The sequence below is a fragment of the Dermacentor andersoni genome, chromosome 2 (assembly GCF_023375885.2).
Source record: "Dermacentor andersoni chromosome 2, qqDerAnde1_hic_scaffold, whole genome shotgun sequence".
NCBI lineage: Eukaryota > Metazoa > Arthropoda > Arachnida > Ixodida > Ixodidae > Dermacentor > Dermacentor andersoni.
The window spans coordinates 27,970,906-27,984,692 of NC_092815.1; the positions used below are offsets into that span (position 1 = coordinate 27,970,906).

At 46.0% G+C, this 13,787-nt stretch overlaps 2 protein-coding genes across 2 annotated transcripts in view; both read left to right on the forward strand.

Moving 5' to 3' along the window:
* The window catches only part of Gcn5 (Gcn5 acetyltransferase), a 54,896-nt gene extending 53,061 nt beyond the window's left edge, over positions 1-1,835 (forward strand). Inside the window, exon 20 of the mRNA XM_050189631.3 lies at positions 632-1,835. Coding sequence (XP_050045588.1) covers positions 632-825 — 194 coding nt within the window. The 3' untranslated portion in view covers positions 826-1,835. The remainder of the gene's footprint in view (positions 1-631) is intronic.
* A 706-nt stretch (positions 1,836-2,541) lies between these two features.
* Positions 2,542-13,787, forward strand: part of tn (tripartite motif containing protein thin) — a 172,318-nt gene continuing 161,072 nt past the window's right edge. The window contains exon 1 of the mRNA XM_050189623.3: positions 2,542-3,552. The gene's annotated coding sequence lies outside the window, so the exon portion shown is untranslated. The remainder of the gene's footprint in view (positions 3,553-13,787) is intronic.

The following is a 13,787-nucleotide window of genomic DNA, read 5'->3' on the forward strand; positions in this document are numbered from 1 at the left end:
AATTCACCTTTTAAAGAAAGCTCCCAAAATATGAAATAAAGCCACATGACTGTGCTCATATGCTATCGTATTGTAGTGCTCTCAACTGTGAATTTAGAGAAATAACCATGCACACAGACAGTGGTGAAGTGAGCGGCCATGGCTTTAGGCATTGACTTAACAGCGCGTCAGCATCTTTGATGGTGGCACACAGAAAGGAAGCGCTGTTGTCCCTGATAAGCGATTGGCTCAAGGCATGGTTGAGAGCACTGAAATACGATAGCGCGTGGACGCAGTCATGTGGTTTTATTTCATATTTCACGAGCGTTCTTGGAGCGCCGAAAAGAATCGCACAGTGTGTATGTTGCCACAAAAAATTGCATCGGTCGTTTCTGAAACCCCTCTACAATGTAATGAAAGTCACTTGACGCTTAAGTAAATACTAAACATTTTGAACAATTTATCTCAGTTAATTAACTAATTAAGAGGAATATGAAAATACTCTAAGGAGCGCCACATAACGGCAAACCATATGCCGTAGTTTCATTCAGCTGCAGCTGAATGAAGCTTGAACCAATATCCTTGGTTCAAGTTACACAAAACACCCTATATATAATGCAGTAGTTTGCTGAAGCATTATTCATGTTTGCAGACTTAAAGACTATGGCAGAAAGACTGAAAAGCCACTACTACGTGCACAGGAGGCTGTTTATTGCGGACATGCAGCGGATCTTCAGCAACTGTCGTGCCTACAATAGCCCCGACACAGAGTACTACAAGTGTGCCAACACTTTGGACCGCTTCTTCCAGAACAAGATGAAGGAGGCGGGTCTGTGGGACAAGTGACAGCACGGCATGCTGCTCGGCACAATGATCTTTAGTTGCGTGCAGGGTCTGAAGCAGGGCTATACACGCACTCTTTACTGACAGGGTACGGTAGCATAGCCTTGTGCAAACTGTTTATGGTTTCACAATATTGTATATTGCTTTCTTTATGCCATTTTAGTCTGTTTGTGAAGCTTTGTCACCTCATGTAACAGCTGTTGGGGTGCAACAGTTCACGAATCTCTCTTAGCAGCATATTCATTCCAAGTTTCTTGATCCGTGCTGCTTGTCTTTTTGTTTGTTTAACTCTGACTACAACTACCAAGTCATATCTGCTATGCAGTAGTGTGTGTGCAGCATTTGTTGGTGTTTACGAGGAGAGGAGGCTACTTGTTTAAAGTGCACTAATGGGCTTTTAAAACAGTGCCATGCATTGCATATAGCTTTGCATGACGATGTGTATCAGTAATTTTATTTTCCACTAGGTATCATGATATATTCACCGAAGCACCGTGTTGACAGCTTATGGCTGCACGCCTGAAATCTGTTAGCAGGAACTATAGTATCCAGTGCAGAGTTTTGTTTCATGCTAGGGGGATTCACACTCTAATAACTATTGACTGCAAGATTTCTGCATTGAGGGTTGCTTGGTATTGTATGGCAGAAGCTTTTTTTTTTGTATATTGGCTATTCATCATCGCATTTCATTTGTCTCTTTCTGTCAGTGTATAAAACCATGTTTCAGTGTACTTTCTTATGTCTTCATGAATATAGCTATTATATGTTGCAGCATTGGTTAGTCCGTGTATTCAGTTTTTTAAATACCGTGTCTGTATTCCTCGTATTATTACTGGGTAAAAAAATTTATTTGCTTGATCTCTTCTGAATTTGTGAAGTGCCCTGAGCTCAGCATGGCATTCTATAAATGGCATATCTTCACTTTCAACATTTCATTTGCTCTTTTGTGAAGTTACAGCAAATGGAAGTGGGGCAAATATTTTTTTTTGCGAATAAATGTTTACTACGTTGAATTATTTTCTTGTTTTTTGTGATGGCATGTAGCTGCAGTGTTTGGGCAGTATCCTATGCTTACTGACCATAACACCATGGGATGTGAGAACATAACACTGAAATCAGAGCTATAGATGGCAGAAATCTCATGTGCCTTGTGCAAAAGCTGTAAAGATAATGAGACGGCACAATTAGCAGTGCTGGTGCTTGCTATTATAGTTGTAATCAAGCCTCCACTAGGCGTTTTTGTCCCGTAAATCTCGGCAGTGTGTTGTCACTCTATACTAGCCATTAGCTCTTGTCACCATCAAATCAGGAACTCTTTCCACCCAGGTTTCAGTAGAGAAGTAAACTAGGCGAGATATAATATTCAAATTGCCGAAATAATATCGCCTTGTAATAATCCCTGGCATCGGTTATGTAGGGAACTTTTAATCCGATTTAAACTGCAGTTTTGATTTTGACTAGCACTTATTACAGAGACACTAAAGGGAAAAATGATTTCTTCTGCATCAGTAAATTACCGTTCTACAACACCAAAAACACCACTATTACAACGATAAGACGTTTGGTAAGCCAGAAAAAGTGCAAGAACGAAATACGGGGGGGGGGGGGGGGGGGGGGCGACGCCTACTTAAGTTCCCGCACCTGGGTGCTGTGACGTCTTGGATTTTGATGGCATCTTCTAGGGCCTACTAATTATATATAGTGGTACAGATTGACTACATGTTGTTCTAAAGGAACCAAAGATTAAACATGGCAAGTTTCGGGAACCTTTATTTAGCCAACGCGGCTCACATGCGAAAACATACTTTGGAATCCCTGACGTCTCGCTGACGTACCGGCGCTGGGGTTTCGGCGTGAAATTTAAATACTGATACTTGGACCTTCATTTTCTCATCTAATAATCAAACTATTTTTTTTTTAAATGACTGCCTGCAGGGTTCTCAAGCAATGCTTCATTAGTCTAAACTGATTTATTGATTCGCTTTAGTGTCCCTTTAAGGTTAGCGTATTTCGCAAATTGCGTTATCTTCGCGTCTAAACGGCCCACTAGTATTAACATTCACTAGCGGATACCTCTCCATTATTGAAGTAATTAATGAAGGCATCTAATCGTAGATCATCGCCGTATCATTTAAGTCGCCGGAGTAACGTTGAAACAACCGAAAGTGAGCAGCAAAACTTCGGCTACCGATGGTAGATAGCTTTACCGTCCCGTGTAGTACATATCTCCACACCTTGCACCTTAAAGAAAAAAAATCAAATAATAAAATGGCTGGAGAGAACATATTTACTGTTGGATAGCGAAAGCTTAACACCGATAAAAACGGATAAATCGGAGTTGATAACGAAAGCGGACGACTTTCATCCACGTGACATCTGTTTCCGTTTTTCGCCGCAAGAGGCGCCTTGCTGTTCCCTTTCGGATCATGTTGCAGGGCAGGCGCTCGGAGACTTGGTGCCCAAATTTAGAACACGACGCGTGCCTCCGTTGCAAGCGCCGACGGAAACAGGGGAAGAATAAAACCGAAGTCTACCACCCGCCCAGGGGCTGTCAGGTTCCATGCGAGTCTTATTTTCTTTGGTTTTTCACTGCTCGCCTGCCCGTGCGCTGGCCCGCTTCCACATGCACAACGGGCTTACGCTGGTGGACCTGAGGGGAAAAGGCCGCCGAACTGGAAAGACGACTGCTTTGTCTGACGAACGTTATGAGCGTGCGCGAGCACCTAGCAGGTATGTAGTCTTTTTTTTTTTTTTTTCCAGGGTATGATAGGTGGAACGCTGTAGGATTCTGCACCCTTGAATTCACAGCGAAATAGACTGCCGCAGGTTACGAGCCAGTGTGTCGCACATGTACGCCAAACAGGACGGGCTTTTTCTTTTCTCTCTCTCTCTCGCTCTCCATCAAGCGGTTTTTGCAAGACATTTCTAAATGATTGATAGGTGCAGTAAACGTGTGATCAAGCTTTCGTGTGCAGTACTAGGTGTAATCGACTTATATCGCGTTAACAATTAAGTATGAGAAACTTAATTTAGAATATCTTGCAGAGATGATTTTAATAAGCGCGAGCACTTTCAATAGCTTTCTTTCTTTATTTTTCCCCTGGTTAGAAATTAAAGTGCGAATTGCTGGCATTGTTTCAATGCGTTCTATCGTTCGCTCTGTTCCCGTGAAATCGTGGTTGTCACTTGATTGCAACAAATTGTTTATTTAGTTTTGGTTGTCGGGGTTCGAAGTAGATTATTCATTTAGTAAGAGTCGTCCGCGGTCATTTCATGCGAGACTTCCATCCGTTTTTCCTTCGCTGCTGTCTCTGCAACATGCTGCAGCGCTCGCCAGGAGATGTGGTCGTAACTCGACGCACAGTGTATCAGTGGCTAAGGCTTTCTCCTTCCGAGCACAAGGTCGTGGGTTCGTCTCCCGGCTTAATGGGGGCCTTAATAGGTGTAGGGTAACCGTGGCCATCCACTCGCTACGGCTTCTTTCGCGCCTCAGTGTTTCTTTGGAACGTTAAGCCCCGCGAATCAATAGATCGTTTAATTATCATGCAATAACGGGGCACTAAAATGCAATTTATGCTAAATCAATTTAGACTGCGAAAGTGTTTTTCTTTCAAGTTATCCTTTGCGCCATTAAAACCCATTAATCAGTCAAGACTAATTTATAATTCTTTTGGCGCGAAAAAGTTTATTACTACAGGAGAAAATGAAGACCGAATTTGAATTTCGCGGTGAAACCGGTGAAATTTGAAACGGCTTTCAAATTTCATAGTATTTTAACCATATCGTAAGAATAATAAAAATCGGGCCCTCGGTTAACCCACTTCCTTCTCGTTCATAGTATTTTAACGTATTTTGGCCGTTCTGGCAGAGGTAAGATTAGGCTATTGAAACTTGCTAGGTTGAGTATTTTGTTCCTTTAAAGTGCGTATGTGGTCATTTACTGACGGACAACGAGAGCCGAGTAGACGCTGTCAAAATCCATGTTTATTTCTTGAAAGGCTGCTCATGCGCATAATGTACGTATAAAGGTGCCTGTGGGAGTCGCTGTATTTAATCTACAAAGGTGCTTCTATAAAACCTAAGCACAGCTGAACTGCAGCCTTTCACGGGAAGCTTATCTGCGGCGCCACTCGGCGAACGGACGGCATAAAAAAATATGCGCAAACTGCTACCCTGAGATAGCTCGTGACGTTGCGTTGTCTGTCGTTGTTTTCGCTAAGCTTTAGGTTTGCGATAACTGCGACAGGGCTGAAAAAAAAAAAAGTAAGAATGACAACAACAACTTCTGTAGTCCCTAAAGGTACGTCCACACTAGCGACAAAAACGCGCGCGGCGAGCGGTGCTGTAGCGCGCGGCAAGATTCACGAAAAGCGGCAGCAACGCGCGGCGTTGTAATACATCTGGTCGCAGGGGGCGCACGAACCCACGTCTTGACATTACGCGTGCGATGCTCTTACCAATTGAGCTACCGCGGCGACGTTTTCCCATCTATTTTCTTGGGTATTTATGTTTATCTGCTAGAACTAACCTTGGGAGTGTTAGCCAGCGCCACCACTGTTTAATTCAATTAATATGTACAAGTAATTACCCGTATGCTGTCCTTGGTGCAGTTTGTTGGCTTCCTATGATATGGCTAATAAACTTCGGGCCCCTCTGTTTCTTTTCTTCTCGTTCATTACGTAGCGAGGGTCTCGCATCCGTCAGCATTGATGCCTTCTGCTGTGTGTGTATATATATATATATATATATATATATATATATATATATATATATATATATATATATATATATATATATATATATAGTCACGTGGTGGTGACGTTGAGTAACACAGTAGCAATACTGTGAACGACAAAACTAACTTTTATTGGGCGAACCTGTGCCCACAAAACAGGCCACACTTTATAGCACAACGATAGCGGCGAACACGCTCGGCGGTCGTCGAAAATCTGATCAGCGGGTCAAGCGCGTCGGCTTTTATACAGCAGTCATCGAATGTTCCAGACTAATCGTTGGGACCCGCATGCCTTCTACAAAGTTCTACACAATTCGCGTCAAGCGATGAAATCAGATAACGCGAGGTTCGGCGACAATAGACAGCCGGGTAGAAGCATCGATAACTTTCCAGAAACGTCGGATACATGCAGGCGCGTCCCACGCTGTGCGATTACAGATTGTTAAGCGGCGAAACATGGTCGCCCGGTGAAGATAAGTACACGCGTCAATACCCCCCTCTTAAAAAGCATCGTCCCGATGCTACAAATATAAGAGAGCAAAACACAAAAGGACACTTATTAAACATAAGTAACAAAACAACGAAAAGAAAGTAAGTCCAAAGGTCAGTTTACGCGAAGTCCCAAAGTTCATTATCGCTGGTAGTACGGCTTGAGTCGCACAACGTGGACTATTTCAGGTCGTGAGCGGCGCCGCTGTGATAGCGAAATGCCGTCTGGCACGACCTCATAGTCCAGTGCCCCAACACGTCGTATGATTTTGTACGGTCCGAAATAGCGACGCAAAAGCTTCTCGCTCAGTCCTCGTCGGCGTATAGGGGTCCAAACCCAAACACGGTCGCCGGGCTGGTACTCGACGAAGCGTCGTCGCAGGTTGTACTGTAGGCTGTCGGTACGCTGCTTGTTCTTGATCCGTAAGCGGGCGAGCTGTCGAGCTTCTTCGGCGCGCTGGAGATAGGAAGCGACGTCAAGATTTTCCTCGTCAGTGACGTGCGGCAGCATAGCGTCGAGCGTCGTCGTCGGGTTCCTGCCGTAAACCAGCTTAAATGGCGTGATTTGTGTTGTTTCTTGTACCGCCGTGTTATAAGCGAATGTTACGTACGGCAGGACCGCATCCCACGTCTTGTGTTCGACGTCGACGTACATTGCTAGCATGTCGGCGAGGGTCTTGTTCAGGCGCTCCGTGAGACCATTCGTCTGCGGATGGTAGGCAGTTGTCCTCCTGTGACTTGTCTGGCTGTATTGCAGAATGGCTTGCGTGAGCTCTGCTGTAAAAGCCGTTCCTCTGTCGGTGATGAGGACTTCTGGAGCACCATGTCGCAGCAGGATGTTCTCGACGAAAAATTTCGCCACTTCGGCTGCGCTGCCTTTCGGTAGAGCTTTAGTTTCAGCGAAGCGGGTGAGATAGTCCGTCGCTACGACGATCCACTTATTTCCGGAAGTTGATGTCGGAAACGGTCCCAACAAGTCCATCCCGATCTGCTGAAAAGGTCGGTGAGGAGGCTTGATCGGCTGTAGTAATCCTGCTGGCCTTGTCGGTGGTGTCTTGCGTCGCTGACAGTCTCGGCATGTCTTGACGTAACGGGCGACATCGGCGGTTAGGTGCGGCCAGTAATACTTTTCTTGTATCCTCGATAGCGTTCGGGAGAAACCGAGGTGCCCAGCGGTCGGATCGTCATGTAGGGCGTGCAGTACTTCTGGACGCAGCGTCGACGGAACAACAAGAAGGTAGTTGGCGCGGACTGGTGAGAAGTTCTTCTTCACGAGTAGGTTGTTTTGCAGCGTGAACGAAGATAATCCACGCTTAAATGCCCTAGGGACAACGTCGGTGTGCCCTTCCAAATACTCGACTAGGGCTTTTAGCTCCGGGTCCCCTCGTTGTTGTTCGGCGAAATCTTCCGCGCTTATTATGCCAAGGAAGGCGTCGTCATCCTCGTCATCTTGCGGCGGCGGGTCAATGGGGGCGCGTGATAGGCAATCGGCATCTGAGTGTTTTCGTCCGGACTTGTATGTTACAGTGATGTCATATTCTTGTAGTCTGAGGCTCCACCGTGCCAGCCGTCCTGAAGGGTCCTTTAAGTTAGCTAGCCAACACAACGCGTGATGGTCGCTGACCACTTTGAATGGCCTGCCATATAGGTAAGGGCGAAATTTCGCTGTAGCCCAAACGATGGCAAGGCATTCCTTTTCGGTTGTAGAATAATTGCCTTCCGCTTTTGACAACGACCGGCTAGCGTAAGCTATCACGTGTTCATGTCCATCTTTCCTCTGGACTAGGACGGCACCGAGGCCTAGGCTACTGGCGTCAGTGTGAATTTCGGTATCGGCGTGCTCGTCGAAGTGCGCAAGTACGGGCGGCGACTGCATGCGTCGTTTGAGTTCTTGAAATGCGTCGGCCTGCGGCGTTTCCCACTTGAATTCGACATCACATTTGGTTAGATGGGTTAGCGGCTCCGCGATGCGTGAAAAGTCCTTGACAAAGCGCCTGTAGTAGGCACACATGCCAAGGAATCTACGCACTGCCTTCTTGTCGATGGGCTGCGGGAACTTTGCGATGGCAGCTGTCTTCTGCGGGTCGGGGCGGACTCCAGATTTGCTGATGACGTGGCCTAAAAATAGAAGCTCCTGGTAAGCGAAGTGGCACTTTTCCGGCTTCAGAGTAAGTCCTGATGACATGATGGCCTCTAGTACTGTTGCAAGTCGCCTAAGGTGATCGTCGAAATTGCCGGCGAAGACAACGACGTCATCCAAGTAAACGAGACAGGTCTGCCACTTCAATCCTGCTAAAACCGTGTCCATCACCCGTTGGAACGTTGCGGACGCCGAGCACAGTCCAAATGGCATAACCTTGAACTCGTAGAGGCCGTCCGGGGTGATGAAGGCGGTCTTTTCGCGATCTCTTTCGTCGACTTCTATTTGCCAATAGCCAGACTTGAGGTCCATCGACGAGAAGTATTTAGCGTTGCAGAGCCGATCCAATGCGTCGTCTATCCGTGGGAGGGGGTATACGTCCTTCTTCGTGATCTTGTTCAGACGACGATAATCGACGCAGAAACGTAGGGTTCCGTCCTTTTTCTTCACCAGGACAACAGGGGACGCCCACGGGCTTTTCGACGGCTGGATGATGTCGTCGCGCAGCATTTCGTCGACTTGTTCTCTTATAGCTTCACGTTCTCGCGGCGAAACTCGGTAAGGGCTCTGGCGGAGTGGTCGAGTGCACTCCTCGGTGATTATGCGATGCTTGGCGACTGGTGTTTGTCGAATCCTCGATGATGTCGAAAAGCAGGCTTTGTATCGTCGGAGCAGACTTCGGAGCTGTTGCTGCTTGCTCATGGGGAGACTTGGATTAATGTCGTAGTTTGGTTCGGGAACCATGGTCGTCGGGGCAGATGCGGCGGAATCCGAGAGGACAAACGCATTACTGGTTTCCAGAATTTCCTCAATGTACCCGATCGTCGTGCCCTTGTTGATGTGCTTGAACTCCTGGCTGAAGTTTGTCACGTGGTGGTGACGTTGAGTAACACAGTAGCAATACTGTGAACGACAAAACTAACTTTTATTGGGCGAACCTGTGCCCACAAAACAGGCCACACTTTATAGCACAACGATAGCGGCGAACACGCTCGGCGGTCGTCGAAAATCTGATCAGCGGGTCAAGCGCGTCGGCTTTTATACAGCAGTCATCGAATGTTCCAGACTAATCGTTGGGACCCGCATGCCTTCTACAAAGTTCTACACAATTCGCGTCAAGCGATGAAATCAGATAACGCGAGGTTCGGCGACAATAGACAGCCGGGTAGAAGCATCGATAACTTTCCAGAAACGTCGGATACATGCAGGCGCGTCCCACGCTGTGCGATTACAGATTGTTAAGCGGCGAAACGTGGTCGCCCGGTGAAGATAAGTACACGCGTCAATATATATATATATATATATATATATATATATATATATATATATATATATATATAATGTGTGTATGTATGTATGTTGGGTTTATTTAACTAACAGCTTCGGTGGGTGGACCGACCTTTTTGCAAGGCCGAGACTGTTGAGTAAATAAACCAAAGATAACCGCGATGTTGTGCTTCTCATCTTTTAAATACCTTTGGCCCATTGCAAAACCCAGTTACTATATGTAAGAACACTTGTAACCCTGATTCAGATCGCGCTGTTGAGCGCGATATGAATCAGCGCACCGAACGCGAATGTACCTCGGCTGGATATTAAAAATCATCATCATCATCAGCCTGGCTACGCCCACTGCAGGGCAAAGGTCTCTCCCATACTTCTCCAACTACCCCGGTCAAGTACTAATTGTGACCATGTCGTCCCTGCAAACTTCTTAATCTCATCCGCCCTCCTTAATGACCATCGGTTATCTTCCCTCCTCATTACATGTCCTGCCCATGCCCATTTCTTTTTGTTGATTTCAACTAAGATGTCATTAACTCGCGTTAGTTCCCTCACCCAATCTGCTCTTTTCTTATCCCTTAACGTTACCCCCATCATTCTTCTTTCCATAGGTCGTTGCGTCGTCCTCAATTTAAGTAGAACCCTTTTCGTAAATCTCCAGGTTTCTGCCCCGTACGTGAGTACTGGTAAGACACAGCTGTTATACACTTTTCTCTTGAGGGATAATGGCAGCCTGCTGTTCATGATCTGAGAATGCCTGCCAAACGCACCCCAGCCCATTCTTATTCTTCTGATTATTTCAGTCTCATGATCCGGGTCCGCGGTCACTACCTGCCCTAAGTAGATGTATTCCCTTACCACTTCCAGTGCCTCGCTACCCATCGTAAACTGCGGTTCTCTACCGAGACTGTTAAACATTACTTTAGTTTTTTGCAGATTAATTTTTAGACCCACCCTTTTGCTTTGCCTCTCCAGATCAGTGAGCATGCATTGCAATTCGTCCCCTGAGTTACTAAGCAAGGCAATATCATCAGCGAATCGCAAGTTACTAAGCTATTCTCCATTAACTCTTATCCCCAATTCTTCCCGATCCAGGTCTCCGAATACCTCCTGTAAACACGCTGTGAATAGCATTGGGGAGATCGTATCTCCCTGCCTGACGCCTTTCTTTATTGGGATTTTGTTGCTTTCTTTGTGGAGGACTACGGTGGCTGTGGAGCCGCTATAGATATCTTTCAGTATTTTTACATACGGCTCGTCTACACCCTGATTCCGTAATGCCTCCATGACTGCTGAGGTTTCGAATGAATCAAACGCTTTCTCGTAATCAATGAAAGCTATATATAACGGTTGGTTCTATTCCGCACATTTCTCTATCACCTGATTGAGAGTGTGAATATGGTCTATTGTTGAGTAGCTTTTACGGAATCCTGCCTGGTCCTTTGGTTGACAGAAGTCTAAGGTGTTCCTGATTCTATTTGCGATTACCTTAGTAAACACTTTGTACGCAACGGACAGTAAGCTGATCGGTCTGTAATTTTTCAAGCCTTTGGCGTCCCCTTTCTTATGGATTAGGATTATGTTAGCGTTCTTCCAATATTCCGGTACGCTCGAGGTCATGAGGCATTGCGTATACAAGGTGGCCAGTTTTTCTAGAACAATCTGCCCACCATCCTTCAACAAATCTGCTGTTACCTGATCTTCCCCAGCGGCTTTCCCCCTTTGCATAGCTCCCAAGGCTTTCTTTACTTCCTCCGGCGTTACTTGTGGGATTTCAAATTCCTCTGGACTATTCTCTCTTCCATTATCGTCGTGTGTGCCACTGGTACTGTATAAATCTCCATAGAACTCCTCAGCCACTTGAACTGCCTCATCCATATTAGTAATGATATTGCCGGCTTTGTCTCTTAACGCATACATCTGATTCTTGCCAATTCCTAGTTTCTTCTTCACTGCTTTTAGGCTTCCTCCGTTCCTGAGAGTATGTTCAATTCTATCCATATTATAGTTCCTTATGTCAGCTGTCTTACACTTGTTGATTAACTTAGAAAGTTCTACCAGTTCTATTCTAGCTGTATACGGTTAGATGCTTGCATACATTGGTGTTTCTTGATCAGATCTTTCGTCTCCTGCGATAGCTTACTGGTATCCTGTCTAACGGAGTTACCACCGACTTCTACTGCACACTCCTTAATGATGCCCGCAAGATTGTCGTTCATTGTTTCAACACTAAGGTTCTCTTCCTGAGTTAAAGCCGAATACCTGTTCTGTAGCTTGATCCGGAATTCCTCTATTTTCTCTCTTACCGCTAACTCATTGATCGGCTTCTTATGTACCAGTTTCTTCCGTTCCTTCCTCAAGTCTAGGCTAATTCGAGTTCTTACCATCCTATGGTCACTGCAGCGCACCTTGCCGAGCACGTCCACATCTTGTATGATGTCAGGGTTAGCGCAGAGTATGAGGTCTATTTCATTTCTAGTCTCGTCATTCGGGCTCCTCCACGTCCACTTTCGGCTATCCCGCTTGCGGAAGAAGGTATTCATTATCCGCATATTATTGTGTTCTGCAAAGTCTACTAATAACTCTCCCCTGCTATTCCTAGTGCCTATGCCATATTCTCCCACTGACTTGTCTCCAGCCTGCTTCTTGCCTACCTTGGCATTGAAGTCGCCCATCTATATAGTGTATTTTGTTTTGACTTTACCCATCGCCGATTCCACGTCTTCATAGAAGCTTTCGACTTCCTGGTCGTCATGAGTGGATGTAGGGGCGTAGACCTGTACGACCTTCAATTTGTACCTCTTATTAAGTTTCACAACAAGACCTGCCACCTTCTCGTTAATGCTATAGAATTCCTGTATATTGCCAGCTATATCCTTATTAATCAGGAATCCGACTCCTAGTTCTTGTCTCTCCGCTAAGCCCCGGTAGCACAGGACGTGCCCGCTTTTTAGCTCTGTATATGCTTCATTTGTCCTCCTAACTTCACTGAGACCTATTATATCCCATTTACTGCCCTCTAATAGTACTGCTAGACTCGCCTCACTAGATAACGCTCACGCGTTAAACGTTGCCAGGTTCAGATTCCAATGGCGGCCTGTCCGGATCCAGGGATTCTTAGCACCCTCTGCTGCGTCACAGGCCGCCGTGGTCAGTTGCTTCGCAGCTGCTGGGGACTGAGGGCCGGGGTTTGATAGTTGTATTCATATAGGAGGTTGTGGCCATGTACTGCACCAGGGCGGCCAGTGCGTTACCGGTTCTGGTCACCGGGATCAGGCCGCACTCCATGCTTGTTTATGCAATTTTATCAACACGCGGACTCTTTATTTCTTTAATCCGGTGGAAAATTGCGTGGCACGGTCGAACCACGGTCCTCTTGCACGCGAGGCGGATGCTCTACCTCTACGCCACCGCTGCACTTCTCTGCAGATACACACACAAAAAATGGCTGTCAAATTCGGGGTGCGGCCCTTACACGAGGGTGGCCCTTACACGGATTTCTATGGTAAGAATCTTTCTTCGTGTAATTTTCATATACTTCGCTATCATTAATACTGCTTCGCCTTTCCGGCGGAACTGCAGTCTCTTTTTACTGTGAGTCCGAGTGCAGGCTCTGCTGCGCATGACTGCTATTGATTCTGATTTCGAGTGAATCCGGCTTGGCCTCATTTCGGTTACTGAGTCCATTATATATATTTATGACCTCTGCATGCAAGTGGCGATGTCTCTATCCCTAATGGTGCGAATTATTAGAAGCGTTTCTTTTTTTTTTTTTCATGAGTAGTTAGCATTGCCTACTGGGAAGGGAAGCGATACTGAGACACATACCATTCATGCGCGTTTCACACGCCGTTGATAAAATGCACTGCCGAATAGGTCACTGAATCTGCAGGTCTTTTTCAGGGTCAAGAAAGCACGCAAAACAATCTGAAGCGAGGTGAACATACAGCAACGTATTCATTCTCTAGGCATAGGCTATCCATACCATTAGAAGTAACTGTTAGCTGGCTAGCTCCTTCTCTTTAACGTATTTAAAAAATATGATAAACTTTATCCTGTATATATATTTAAATATACTGTGTCTGTGCATGGTGTTCACATTGGAAATTAAAAAAGAATGTGAAGTGAAAAAATTCGGATGCGGTAGCCGCCGCTTGTGCGCTTCTAATGCACTTGTCCTCCTATTGTCAGGATTTGCAGAAATAAAGCGAAAGTATGAATTAAAAGCCGCGCACGTCCGCGCCAACAATGTTGCAGTAAGCATATAGCCGCAATCAAATTTTCGGAGTGGGCTCGGGCCCCTCCCCCCTTCTGCCC